The sequence below is a fragment of the Haliotis cracherodii genome, unplaced genomic scaffold (genome assembly GCF_022045235.1).
Source record: "Haliotis cracherodii isolate W230 unplaced genomic scaffold, xgHalCrac1.p SCAF_6, whole genome shotgun sequence".
Lineage (NCBI taxonomy): Eukaryota > Metazoa > Mollusca > Gastropoda > Lepetellida > Haliotidae > Haliotis > Haliotis cracherodii.
Window position 1 is genome coordinate 50,545,858 of NW_027266319.1, and position 13,168 is coordinate 50,559,025.

Here is a 13,168-nt window from a genome sequence, read left to right on the forward strand (position 1 = left end):
ACCCCATCCACCACGACAACACCCACCCACAGCTATGTACACCGCCCCACACGAACATATCGTTACTGACCCAGTTGAACTCACCATTCGCCAGCCAGTCGTGTGTATTGTTCAGCTAAACATTACATTTCTGTTCGGGTGTAAATTTCACTACGGATGACGCACAAAGTGGATCTAAGATAGTGCTCGACACACTACAGCCAAGTCCTTGTGTAACGCGCAGTTTTTCCTGACATGTTCAGCACGTTGTGAAAATATCTATGTAGACCTGTATCATCCTGGAGTGTGTGAATGTCGCTTTTTTATGAAGCGCCAGTTTACTATTTATTCACAAGTTTATGATATCATTACTTTTGTTTGAAAACAGACATCGAGAGTTATGTATGTGTTTGATGAAATGAGGGTAATATTTCAAGAGCACAACTTATTAACTATTATATATATTCATGGAAGTTACACTTCAGACAAATGCTGCACTTGTGCCTTTCGATGTTCTGGAAGTTTAAAATAATCACAAATTCGATTTTTTTTTATCATAAAATAGATTTTTAGATGTCACAAAATATACTGAAATCTAAAAATCGATTTTTTGTGTGTAGATCTATCAGGAAGTATGTATTCTCAAAAATGACATGCTAACCCAGTCTCTGCACTGAGACAAAACTACAGCTGAAATATTACTGCGATACTTCCTGTGTCTTCCCAGACTGCTCATTTGAGAAAGCAGACTGCATATGTGAGTTTGAAGAAAGGGCGGGTTATATACGCATGTATTCCGAAAACATAAGTCACACCAAACAATATTAGTTTCATTTTAATTATTTTATTTTCATAACTTGTCATTGGTTAACAGACAGTTGCAATACGTCAATAGTTCAATCAATCTATATACTACAACTAATATACCTATATATGTCAGAGATTAAAATGTGATACAGCCAGTTTCGTTTGGGCTATACACTAAAGATCAACTGATGTTTCAAACTGGAACAATATCAATATACATGTACTTAAATACAGAAAGACTGAGTTGCAAATACCACACTGTGCTCACCAACCGCTTGTCTCCATTTAGTTGGACGGGTGTATGTTTCGATGCCATGACCTGATAGTTTGCCTGTGGCCACTCACTCGATAGATGGGCTGTTGCATTGCATCACTTGATGATTTATCTGTGGCCACTTCATGACCTGATAGTTTGTCTGTGGTCACTTCATGACCTGATAGTTTGTCTGTGGTCACTTCATGACCTGATAGTTTGTCTGTGGTCACTTCATGACCTGATAGTTTGTCTGTGACCACTTCATGACCTGATAGTTTGTCTGTGGCCACTTCATGACCTGATAGTTTGTCTGTGGCCACTTCATGACCTGATAGTTTGTCTGTGACCACTTCATGACCTTATAGTTTGTCTGTGACCCCTTCATGACCTGATAGTTTGTCTGTGACCACTTCATGACCTGATAGTTTGTCTGTGACCGCTTCATGACCTGATAGTTTGTCTGTGACCTCTTCATGACCTGATAGTTTGTCAGTGACCACTTCATGACCTGATAGTTTGTCTGTGGCCACTTCATGACCTGATAGTTTGTCTGTGGCCACTTCATGACCTGATAGTTTGTCCGTGGCCACTTCATGACCTGATAGTTTGTCTGTGGCCACTTCATGACCTGATAGTTTGTCTGTGACCACTTCATGACCTGATAGTTTGTCTGTGACCACTTCATGACCTGATAGTTTGTCTGTGGTCACTTCATTACCTGATAGTTTGTCTGTGACAACTTCATGACCTGATAGTTTGTCTGTGACCGCTTCATGACCTGATAGTTTGTCTGTGACCACTTCATGACCTGATAGTTTGTCAGTGACCACTTCATGACCTGATAGTTTGTTATTGGCCACTTCATGACCTGATAGTTTGTCTGTGGCCACTTAATGACCTGATAGTTTGTCTGTGACCACTTCATGACCTGATAGTTTGTCTGTGGCCACTTCATGACCTGATAGTTTGTCTGTGGCCACTTCATGACCAGATAGTTTATCTGTGACCACTTCATGACCTGATAGTTTGTCTGTGACCACTTCATGACCTGATAGTTTGTCTGTGGCCACTTCATGACCTGATAGTTTGTCTGTTGGTATTGCATCACCTGATGATTTATCTGTGGCCACTTTATGACCTGATAGTTTGTCTTTGGTCACTTCATGACCTGATAGTTTGTCAGTGGCCATTTCATGACCTGATAGTTTGTCTGTGACCACTTGATGACCTGATAGTTTTTCTGTGACACTTCATGACCTGATAGTTTGTCTGTGACCACTTCATGAACTGATAGTTTGTCTGTTGGTATTGCATCACCTGATGATTTATCTGTGGCCACTTTATGACCTGATAGTTTGTCTGTGGTCACTTCATGACCTGATAGTTTGTCTGTGGCCATTTCATGACCTGGTAGTTTGTCTGTGGGCATTTGATCATCTGACAGTTTGTCTGTGGCCATTTGATCACCTGACAGTTTGTCTGTGGGAATTGCATCACATGATAGTTTGTCTGTGGCAATTCCATGACCTGGTAGTTTATCTTTGGACATTTGATCACCTGATAGTTTGCCTGTGGGAATTGCATCACCTGATAGTTTATCTGTGGGCATTTCACTACCTGATAGTTTGCCTGTGGGAATAGCATCACCTGATAGTTTGCTTATGGTCATTTTAACCCCTGGAATTGTGTTCTTACACACATCGCCTGACGTGTTTCTTTGGCCATTTGATCCCCTGGCGATATGTTCTTGATCATTCGTTTGCATGACCGTTATTTCATCAACACGTTCGGTACCAATTAATTCATTTCATTTTCTAGGGACAAATTAACCCATTCCATTGAAGCCTTTCTTTGCCGAAACCTACCAAATGCAAACGTATCCTCATTGGACGCATGACAGGTTACACCATGATGCCAAGTTTGCACTGTTTTAAAACATCCTCTTTCATCTTAGTGTCCTTGTTTCTCCTTTTCTAAATGCCACAGACTGATCATCTTGTCACACACCTCTTCTCCGTGATCCCCCAGCTGATCATGCAGGTGTATCTGTTGAGAAGGAGGTTTTTATTTTAATGCCACCACATGATAACTACAAGGTATACGTAGTTCACCTGACACACAGATCTTATGTACCTGATTAGGTATACACGTAAACACGTGTATTACCAACATAAGTTAGTTCGTAAGTTTTATCCATTTATTTCTTAAAACAGATAACACATACATAATCAAAATGTTAGTCATACAACATTTAAGGCACCAAAGGTTTTAAGAATTTAATTTCACTTTGTGTGCGGCCATTGAATCAATCACAGGGCCAAACTGTATGAACGTCGGAGCTCGCATGAATCTAGGGGTTCTTTAGAAGAAGTCGAAAATAAGAATCGCTGGTGTTTTATTATTTCTTGTACGAAATTTTATGACAGGCCGGCCGTTCTAGGGTTCCCGTAAACAATTGGTACAGACGAGGGAATGCAATACACCATTTATTTAACCTCATGTTTCGGCCCAACATCGATGTGCTGGTGGTGGTGATGGTGATGGTGATGCTGATGCTGGTGGCGATAGTGATGGTGGTGGTTGTGATGGTGATGGTGATGGTGGTGGTTGTGGTGGTGGCGATAGTGATGGTGGTGATTGCAATGGTGATGGTGGTGGTTGTGGTGGTGGCGATAGTGATGGTGGTGGTTGTGGTTGTGGTGATGGTGATGGTGATGGTGGTGGTGGTTGTGATGGTGGTGATGATGGTGGTGGTGGTGGTGGTGGTGGTGGTGGTGGTGATGATGGTGGTGGTGGTGGTGGTTGTGATGATGATGGTGGTGATGGTGATGGTGATGGTTGTTGTGATGGTGAGGGTGATGATGGTGGTGGTTGTTGTGATGGTGATGGTGGTGGTGGTGGTGGTGGTGGTGATGCTGATGCTGGTGGCGATAGTGATGGTGGTGGTAGTGGTGGTGGTGGTGGTTGTGATGGTGATGTGATGGTGGTGGTGGTGGTGGTGGTGGTGGTGGTTGTGATTGTGATGCTGATGCTGGTGGCGATAGTGCTGGTGGTGGTGGTGGTGGTGGTGGTGGTGGTGGTTGTGATGATGGTGGTGGTGATGGTGATGGTTGTTGTGATGGTGAGGGTGATGATGGTGGTGGTTGTTGTGATGGTGATGGTGGTGGTGGTGGTGGTGGTGGTGGTGGTGGTGGTGGTGGTTGTGATTGTGATGCTGATGCTGGTGGCGATAGTGATGGTGGTGGTGGTGGTGGTGGTGGTGGTGGTGGTGGTGGTTGTGATGATGATGGTGGTGGTGATGGTGATGGTTGTTGTGATGGTGAGGGTGATGATGGTGGTGGTTGTTGTGATGGTGATGGTGGTGTCGGTGGTGGTAGTGGTGGTGGTGGTGGTGGTGGTGATGGCGATGGTGATGCTGGTGGTGGTGGTTGTTGTGATGGTGATGGTGGTGGTGGTGGTGGTGGTAGTGGTGGTGGTGGTGATGGTAGTGGTGGTGATGGTGGTAGTGGTGGTGGTGGTGGCGATAGTGATGGTGATGGTGATGCTGGTGGTGGTGGTGGTTGTGATGGTGATGGTGATGGGGAACATATAAATTTCTTCCAGATGAAATGTGTTCGGCAGATTTCACGCATTTCGTTTAATATACAGTGTATACACAATATAGAGCATGGAGACAAGGCCACCCGATGTCATTCAAGCAAATATCAGTAATAGTAATGCTCTCTAGGGTTTTAGAGAAAATGAAAAAAAACAGTTTTATCAACTGTTCAAGATAATATTGTATATCCATATCATATTTTTGCATTAGAAATCAAATGACTCCTTACGGTAAACATCGTTTCATCTTTGATGTTTAAGGTTTCGTACACTGTGACAAGTACTTCAAATCCGATGGTCCGTGTTATGTCCCTGAAAAAAATCACAAAGTAGAATGACAAAACACTAGGCGTTCTCTTTATGAAACAGATGCCTCGTTATGTAGTGCAATTGATATGAGTTCAACTTATTTATGAAATTATCTTACGTCTTCAGCTGTATACATTTAGTGTAGTGATGTTTTATACATACGACTGTAGTGTTGCTATTTGTTCATTTATCCACATGTCCCGGTCTGTGTCGAAGTCTAAAAATATAAAACATTCGAAGAATTCAGACACTAAAATTGCTAACAAGCCCATTAGAGATGTTGTATTTATTGCGAGGAAAGCACTTCAAAGCCTTTACAGTGCTACAGTGAGGCTGACTAGAACCCCAAACAACAAAGACTCGGTTAGTTCATGGGATCCAAGTCGGACCAATTTCCTGAATGTGACATTTTATATTGCAAGTTCTTATGTTTCTTTGCATTAGAAAGATTTGGATATATTACCGCTCTCGTAGCCACTGCCAGAGCTGATACTTTTGTTCAAGCTGTCCCCAGTGCCCGAATTATTGAGGATGTCAGAGCATCTTCCGCTGCCTCTATTTCTGTTGGAGTTGCATCTTTCCCTTACGTTAGGAATATAGCTTGTGCCGGCAGAAGTCACCGTGTCAGGCTTCCTGTTGGTGGCTTTGTCCATCTTTGTCTTAGAATGTCTGCCGTTGAGGCTGGAATCGTGGAGTGTTCGCGGCGATGCGGTTGAACTACTAGACATGCCGAAAGAACTAATATCCGTTTCATAACCGCTGCCTGATGAAGCAGTGCAAGATGCAAATGTCACAGTCTTTTTCGTCGGGTAGTCCTGTTCGTTTTGCCTAATAAGTGTAAAGTCATGCAAAGCAATGTCAATAGGTTGTACTTGGTCAGGCGGCATAGCAGCAGTGCCTTTACTGGAGTCGCTGTTGTTCCTAACTCTGAACTCAGAAGCAGGAGTCTTATCACAGTTTGAGTTAAGCCTAGATGCTTGTTCTGAAGATGCTGTCGACACTGACGAGTTCATTCCATCCTGTGCTACATTTGAAAAGTAACTTTCCTGTGCAAGAATGTTGAGTATCGTATTAGCATCTGGACGACGGCCAGCATCACTGTTCAACATCTGTCTGATGATATCCTTGAAGAAAGCGCTGTATTTGATATCCTTATCGAGATGGTTTACCTGGAATACCACACAAAGAATACCACCTGAGAATTACCACTAGTCAACACACAGTGTACATGAAGGGACTACAAGCAAAAGAACCAAATAGCCAATTGCCTTCCCCTTATTTACCCACCTGAACTTTAAATAAAGCAGACCAATCAGAACGCCTCATTTGTTTTATATTTAGATCTATGCATAAAGATTCAAAGTAACAAAACACCCTCTTCATGCCTCTGTGACAAAAGGGATGACTGCAACTTTCCAATAGTCATCTTTCCCTTAACAATATTCAAGTAGTTCAAGACTTTGCTGTTTACAATTCACAACTTTTGAGATACAATCGAGCATGCTCCTTCCACCAAGTTTTCAAAGAGCGGCATACGACTCTTGCTCAGTAGTTGTTTGATCAAGGTTACAGCATTAAAGGCCTTCGAAATGTCTGATTGTAGACATGTGGAGGACATTTCCAAATTTGACGCACCAGTGACAAAAATGATGTCCCATGCAATTCCCTATTTTGACTGGTGCAATATGTTCCCAAACATTTACGTTCGAGATTAGGAAACTTCACGATGGACAAACGCAACTCAATCCGTATAACTATAACATGTGATAGGTCAGAAAATGTAAAATTGTATAACACCCCAAACAAATGCCGTTCTTACGCTGGGTTAATACTGATAATTACTCAGTTTGAAACAGCGGTAATATAGTACCTTGTTAAGCTATTCATACAAAAGATCGTTGTTTCAGGTTCTCAATGGATTGGTGCAATTTGTCAAACCGGGTCCAGGTGCTACAGTGGTGACATAACAGGAATTTCGATGACTTACCAACATGAAATATCAAGTGTCAAACTTACTAGATTTGGCTTTGGAGATTTCAGTGTTGCTACCTCAAAAGCCGTGCAGCCAAAACTCCAGATGTCTGCCTGGAACAAATACCGAGATAAGATATATGTCTGACGTCAGAGACAATTGGAGTAACCGGCGGTGCACAAGCAGTTTTAGAAGCCCTAAAAAATAATAATAACCATGTTTCGGTGTAATACCTTCAGACTTGCAGTTCAATCTGGTCGTCATATACAAAGAATCCACATAAAGAGCACCATGCTGCCATGCTAGAGGCCTTGATCATGTTGAGAATGGACTAATTAGTCTACAAGCTAAAAGGAATTTTAAATGCCATACTTGCATTTGAGGTCCAACAGTATTTCAATGCTGATTTTAGTATGTCGATCAAGAAACAACTGGGTGCTAAGTTGGCACCCTTGAGCATTTTTATTAAAATGTGCTTTAAAATATACCCTTGGAATCTCAAGCACCAGCAGAGGACCGTGTGGAGGCAAAATAATTTGTTCGGTAAGTAGCACAAAATGGAATACTTCCTGTACAATGATATGTGACAGCTATCCGGACTGAGCTATTCACCTATCATCTCAACTAGCCACCGACATCTAAAACTTTCTAAGACTGTTTGTATTATGGGTCTTGGGCCTGAAGTACAGAAATAATTCTGTCTGTCTGATAATGTCTAATGTTATTAAAACTCGATGGTGGGTAGAGGGGCGTTTAAAGCTTTCCTTCGTCAGTCGAAGGCACAGATTCATTTTAATAGTGCTGGCCAATTGGGATACCGTGCCGCAGTTTAACATGAATACCCAACTCAGACACAGTATACTGATTCGAGCCGGTCAATCATTGTCTTAGCCCATTAATGTCTAGTGCCTTGCAGGGTAACAAGTACCATCTTTTAACGTCTTTAGGTATGAAGCGTCCGGCGATCGAACCCCCGACATTCTGCTCTCCGGACGGACTAGACCCCGGAGGCGGTCCTAAATTATAATGAATATGCAACATTGTCCATAAAACTGAAAGAATTCTGACATACCTTTTTGTCATACGCTTTACCTTGAAGCAGCTCCGGACTCATGAAGTTGGCTGTTCCAACCATTGACTTTGCTACATCGTCGGAATGTTTCAGACCTCTGTTAGAGAAAGGGGAAATGAACCCATCAAATCATGACACATGTATATATAAACATAATTCGTATTATACTGTACATATAAGCCACTTGAGTTCAACTATTCCACACCAAACTGGGTAAAGAGGCGATAGTCCCGAGAAACACACTTTATCAGGTCATTTGATCAGTTTCTTTAATCAATTTCGAACCAAATTTCCCCAGTGCCATAAAGACATTTGAGGCCTTTAGTGGAAATAGGAACCAGATTATCGAGCCGTGTACCTCTTGTGGAATACCTTGGTGAGTTGGGTTAGTTGCCGCTTTCAACAGTATTTGAGTTATATCATGACGTGTCAATGTTATGTGGGAGGGAAGCCCGGAGTGATGCAGGTCCTAGACATTTACCACAGGGATCAAACCCACAAGGAAGTGTGCCAAACCTAGGAACATATCGAAAATTGGGATTCAAACCCACGACCATAGGTTTCTGGGCGTCCAATATGCGCACACCTGCATAGCGAATTGGCGACCCTTCTGCTCTGTATATGACATGGGGCGGTCGGGTAGCCTAGTGGTTAAAGTGTTCGCTCGTCACGCCGAAGACCCGGGTTCGATTCCCGACATGGGTACAATGTGTGAAGCCCATTTCTGGTGTCCCCCGCCGTGATATTGCTGGAATATTGCTAAAAGCGGCGTAAAACCATACTCACTCACTCACTGTACACCTTCGTACACTCCCAGCAAGACCTTACTAAGTACTGGGTTTGTCGGCTATAGAAACAAGATTCACAGACTGTTGTTTGCTTGTCCTCGATACAGGGTGACCTGAAGCATGTTTCATGGTAATGGTGTACGGTAGGATGATCAGGTGTCTGTGACACAGCTTACTTTGACAGTCCAAAACCTCCAATCTTCAGAACCACTTGTTCCTTGTTGCACCAAACAAGGATTTTGGACGTCTTCAGGTTCCTGTGGAGAACATTGTGGCTGTGTATATGCTGGAACAGAAGACATTTGTGTGTATGCTGGAACAGAAGGCGTTTGTGTGTATGCTGGAACAGAAGACGTTTTAGTATATGCAGGAACAGAAGACGTCTGTGTGTATGCTGGAATAGAAGGCGTCTGTGTGTATGCTGGCGTTTGTGTGTATGCTTGAACAGAAGGCGTCTGTGTGTATGCTGGAACAGAAGACGTCTGTGTGTATGCTGGAACAGAAGACGTTTTCTGTAATGAACACAACCTGGTTACCAGTCCGACCAAGTGCCAGTCACAGCAACATTGTTTCACATCACTCAAACCGTCATGGTTAACCTAGTTAATATAATGTATGCCACTCTTGCCGTTAAAGACATGCTTTATTACAAACAAATGTATGTCTCGGTTTCAAACACATCTTCTATGTCTAGATTACAATGGAAACATTCACATACACATACACATACACATACACATACACATACACAAACGCTTTGGAATCTTCACCTTAATTGACGAGGTAAAGATGTTGACCTTTTAATAAAGAATTCTCACTCATGTGTGATCTCATTCAATTAATGCGAACAGTATATTGTGACATTTTAATTTCATGAATGCTTACATCGTTCATTCAACTCATTTTCGCTCGACTGACCTCTAAACCGGAAGCTATCTGCGCCAGCCAACACCCAAACAGTTTCTCTTCCGGCGGATGTTTGAGGGTGTTGTCCAGATAGTACCGGAGGTCACGACCCTGGCAGAACTCCATTATCAGGTACATTCGCCGCGCCCCCGGTCCGCCTCTCTCCTCCCAGCAGTCAAGGTACTGAAGGATGTGCAAGTGTGCAAACTGTGACAGTCCGATAGCTTCTGTCAAAACGCATTGGTCGTCCTTATCCGAGACGTTGGACAGTGCCGACACCTTCACGGCATACTAGCATGAGGAAAATGGACTTTATTAATTATTCTGTGACATGAAGATGAAAATTATTTGATATACAGATGGAATATAGAAATGATTTGAGGAGCATGAATTGCATGTGACACCAATGGGAGTTTCGAGTCGGATTGGGTCGCCAACACCAATTCATGTCGTAAGTCCCATCTAAACTGAGTGGGGGAGTTGGGTTTAACGCCTCTTTGAACAGTATTCCAGTTATACCACGGCTTGTCAACTTAATGTAGGAGAAAAAAACCCGAAGTGATGCAGGTATTAGACGTTTACCACTAAACCAACGAGCACAGGTATGGTGTAGACAAACCTAGAAAAATTATTGGGGCGAACCCACTATCATAGGCTTCGGGCGTGTCCAAGAGGTGCAACTCTTAACAGCGAATTGTCGCCCCTTAGCCGACTGGGCCACCTGTTTATGGTGCTGACAAACCTAGAAACATGATCGGTGGAAACCGGGATTCAAACCACGGTCATTGGTTTCTGGCGTGCCCAAGGGACGCAACTCCCCTACTAAAATAAGGTTCGGCTGTGACACGATGGTATCATCAGTACCCGACGGCGTAGATCTTAGCTAATGCTTTCAGTCACTTGTTTGCCTGTAAAGACTTGATAACGTACATGTTGTGGTTACATGGATGGAATTTTGCTGACTTTGGCAAATCGGTGGTAGACAGCATGAACATGAACGCCGTCTGGATTCGATGACACACAATCAGCCATGTCGCACATTGCAATAATCCGATCTTCACCAAGAGGCCCTTACGACAAACCAATGCTTACCTAAATTTTGAATGAAATACGGGTTCCTTTGTGATCAGGAATTGAATTGAAAAAAACGATAAACCGGTCCGGAAAAAAACAACCGGAAAACAGAAGTCCATATCAAGCTGTATGTCTATTCTGTATGCCACACTGTATGTCAATATCAAACTGTATGTCTATTCTGTATGTCGTATGTGCATATCAAGCTGCATGTCTAGTATATCATAGTGATAAGGTGAGTGATTGAGTATGGTTTTCGCCGCTCTTTTAGCAATATTCCAGTAATATCACGGCGGGGGACACCAGAATTGGGCTTCACAGATTGTACCCATGTCGGGAATCGAACCCGGGTCTTCGGCATGACGAGCTAATGCTTTAACAACTAGGCTACCCGGCCGCCCCTAGTGATAAGGAAATCCTTGAGTAAATGATGAACAACTTTATTCACTTGAAGGTTAAATGTCAGCGCAATTTGCTACATTGCAAATTAGAGTACTTCAAACAGCTCAAATTACATGTCGAAAATCTTACCTGTGTTTTGTCAGGCCCTATTGCTTCGTACACATTCCCGAAACTCCCAGTTCCCAGTAGGTGCGAATCATCACGTACGTACTTTAGTACCGTAGTCCTCAGGATTTGACGCTGTCCGGTATCGGCCATATCGACCCTGCAGAGAGGTAGACTGTTTACGGCGTTGCATTATATCATTCAAGACACCCTATAGAGACCCTATAATTCAATGTGACGTATTAACCGACCAATCAATTGACGAACTATTGTGTCACATACTATCATGATAATCACACAGCATAAATACAGTCAATAACTAAAGAATAATAACATAAAAGGGTAAACAGACACATGCAACAAAATGGATGTGTAAACAAAGCATAAGATGTTTAAAGAAATCAAATTCATGGGCATCACGTCTGTATCAGTGTTCATTTATACAAAAAACTTAAATGTGAAAGAATAGTCTTAGAAAATGGACATAATCTGTCTTTTTTGCAATATAGTCCATTCGAACATACCTACCGGGTCGTATGAATCAGAAAACAACTCCAAACCGCCCCTTAACTGGTTGTAGATCGCTGTGTTTAATCCATGTGTTAAAGTGTTGACGCCACTGAATATCGTCTCTCTTTCAACACACCCCGTGGGGTGTCAGTCATGAAAACGATTTGATCAACTGCGCATATCTGTCAGCGCTTACCAGTCCGTTGGAATAATAAACATTCTTCTCAGAAATACTCCACAAAAGCGTCTGTACACACTAAGTAGGAACTTTGCGGTGTCTAAAAATACTTTGCGCAGTAACTCCCCCACTACCAACCCACCCCAATTTAACGACAATCAATAAAACATTGGCACGATGCCAAGGTCATTCTCACGTATCACGCTCGACGTCTCGGGAGTAGATAATGCTATTTATTACCCACGTAGCACTACGTTAACAAGTACCATAAGGGGATATGAAACACGCGTGTCATGGGATTTGATTGGTTGATGTACACTCTTCAAAAAAAAGAAAGGCATAGTTAAAAAATAAGGATATTTATTAAGCGGATGTAAAGGTATCTACACAGAATATGCGTGAACACAATCATATGAAATTAGACACAGTGATCGACAAAAGCATTGTCGTCATTGTCAGCATTAATTCAGTTCAGTCATTGCACGTGTGGAGCACAAGGGGGCGCCTTGGTCAGTACCTGGTCATACCACCTATTGCAGCCGTCACTGCTCGACACATCCTTGGCACAGATTGCACAAGTCGTCGGATTTTTTCGTGGGGAATTCTTCGCCATTCCTCCTGTAAGGCGTTTGCGACTTGTGCAAGTGTGTGGGGACGCTGGTGACTTTGACGGACGCGTCGATCAAGTTCGCCCTCAAATGTTCAATCGGGTTGAGATCAGTCGAATTGGACGGACATAGAAGGACATTGATGTTCTCGTTAACAAGGAAATTAACTGTTGCACGTGCTGTGTGGGGCCGAGCGTTGTCATGTTGGACCAGCTCCCTCTGGCGGTCCAAAGTTGGGAGGAGGTGAGGACGCATAATTTGGTCTATGTATCGGTTTGCTGTAAGATTGCCCTGGACAACCGCTAACTGTGATCTACCCGTGTAGGATATGGCTCCCCACACCATGACACTCCGTCCACCAAATCGGTCCACCTGTCGAACGCAGTTCGGCGCAAAACAATCATGTCGACGTCGATACACACGTTGTTTTCCATCCCGTCGTTGAAGACGCGTCGGCAGTTCCTGAGATCCCATGCCTGTACTCTGTTGCACCACCGGACACGTCGTTGACGGTGTAGACGTCGCAAGACAGGTCCAATTTTTGGTCGTCTCGCTCGAATTCCCACTTCCCTCAGACGATTTCTGATGGTTTGGTCGGAAATTCT

At 43.1% G+C, this 13,168-nt stretch overlaps 1 protein-coding gene and 1 pseudogene across 3 annotated transcripts; both read right to left on the reverse strand.

The window, feature by feature from the left end:
* Positions 1-844: 844 nt before the first annotated feature.
* LOC139445224 (mucin-22-like) lies at positions 845-2,807 on the reverse strand (annotated as a pseudogene).
* LOC139445225 (uncharacterized) lies at positions 2,081-11,922 on the reverse strand. 3 transcript variants are annotated; one of them, XM_071226363.1, is made up of 10 exons: positions 11,796-11,922; positions 11,292-11,427; positions 9,699-9,977; positions 8,957-9,066; positions 7,993-8,089; positions 6,965-7,033; positions 5,412-6,117; positions 5,111-5,165; positions 4,870-4,951; positions 2,081-3,088 (listed from the first exon to the last, which is right to left on the reverse strand). In XM_071226363.1, exons 2-10 carry the CDS (start codon positions 11,418-11,420, stop codon positions 2,993-2,995), a joined length of 1,623 nt encoding a protein of 540 aa, XP_071082464.1. In that variant the 5' UTR covers positions 11,421-11,427; positions 11,796-11,922; the 3' UTR covers positions 2,081-2,992. The 3 variants fall into 3 exon arrangements, with proteins under 3 accessions (XP_071082464.1, XP_071082463.1, XP_071082465.1); XM_071226362.1 differs by having other exon boundaries at positions 11,792-11,922; XM_071226364.1 differs by lacking the exon at positions 11,796-11,922 and having other exon boundaries at positions 11,292-11,526.
* Between the last annotated feature and the right edge of the window lie 1,246 nt (positions 11,923-13,168).

What these genes read in the sequence shown, in the direction of transcription:
- LOC139445225 (XM_071226363.1), bottom strand. Translation starts at nt 11,420, where the DNA reads ATGGCCGATACCGGACAGCGTCAAATCCTGAGGACTACGGTACTAAAG. An exon ending in TAGGGCCTGACAAAACACAG is followed by an intron (nt 9,978 to 11,291) that starts GTAAGATTTTCG and finishes TCCTCATGCTAG; the next exon opens with TATGCCGTGAAGGTGTCGGC. An exon ending in GGAGGTTTTGGACTGTCAAA is followed by an intron (nt 8,090 to 8,956) that starts GTAAGCTGTGTC and finishes TTTCTCTAACAG; the next exon opens with AGGTCTGAAACATTCCGACG.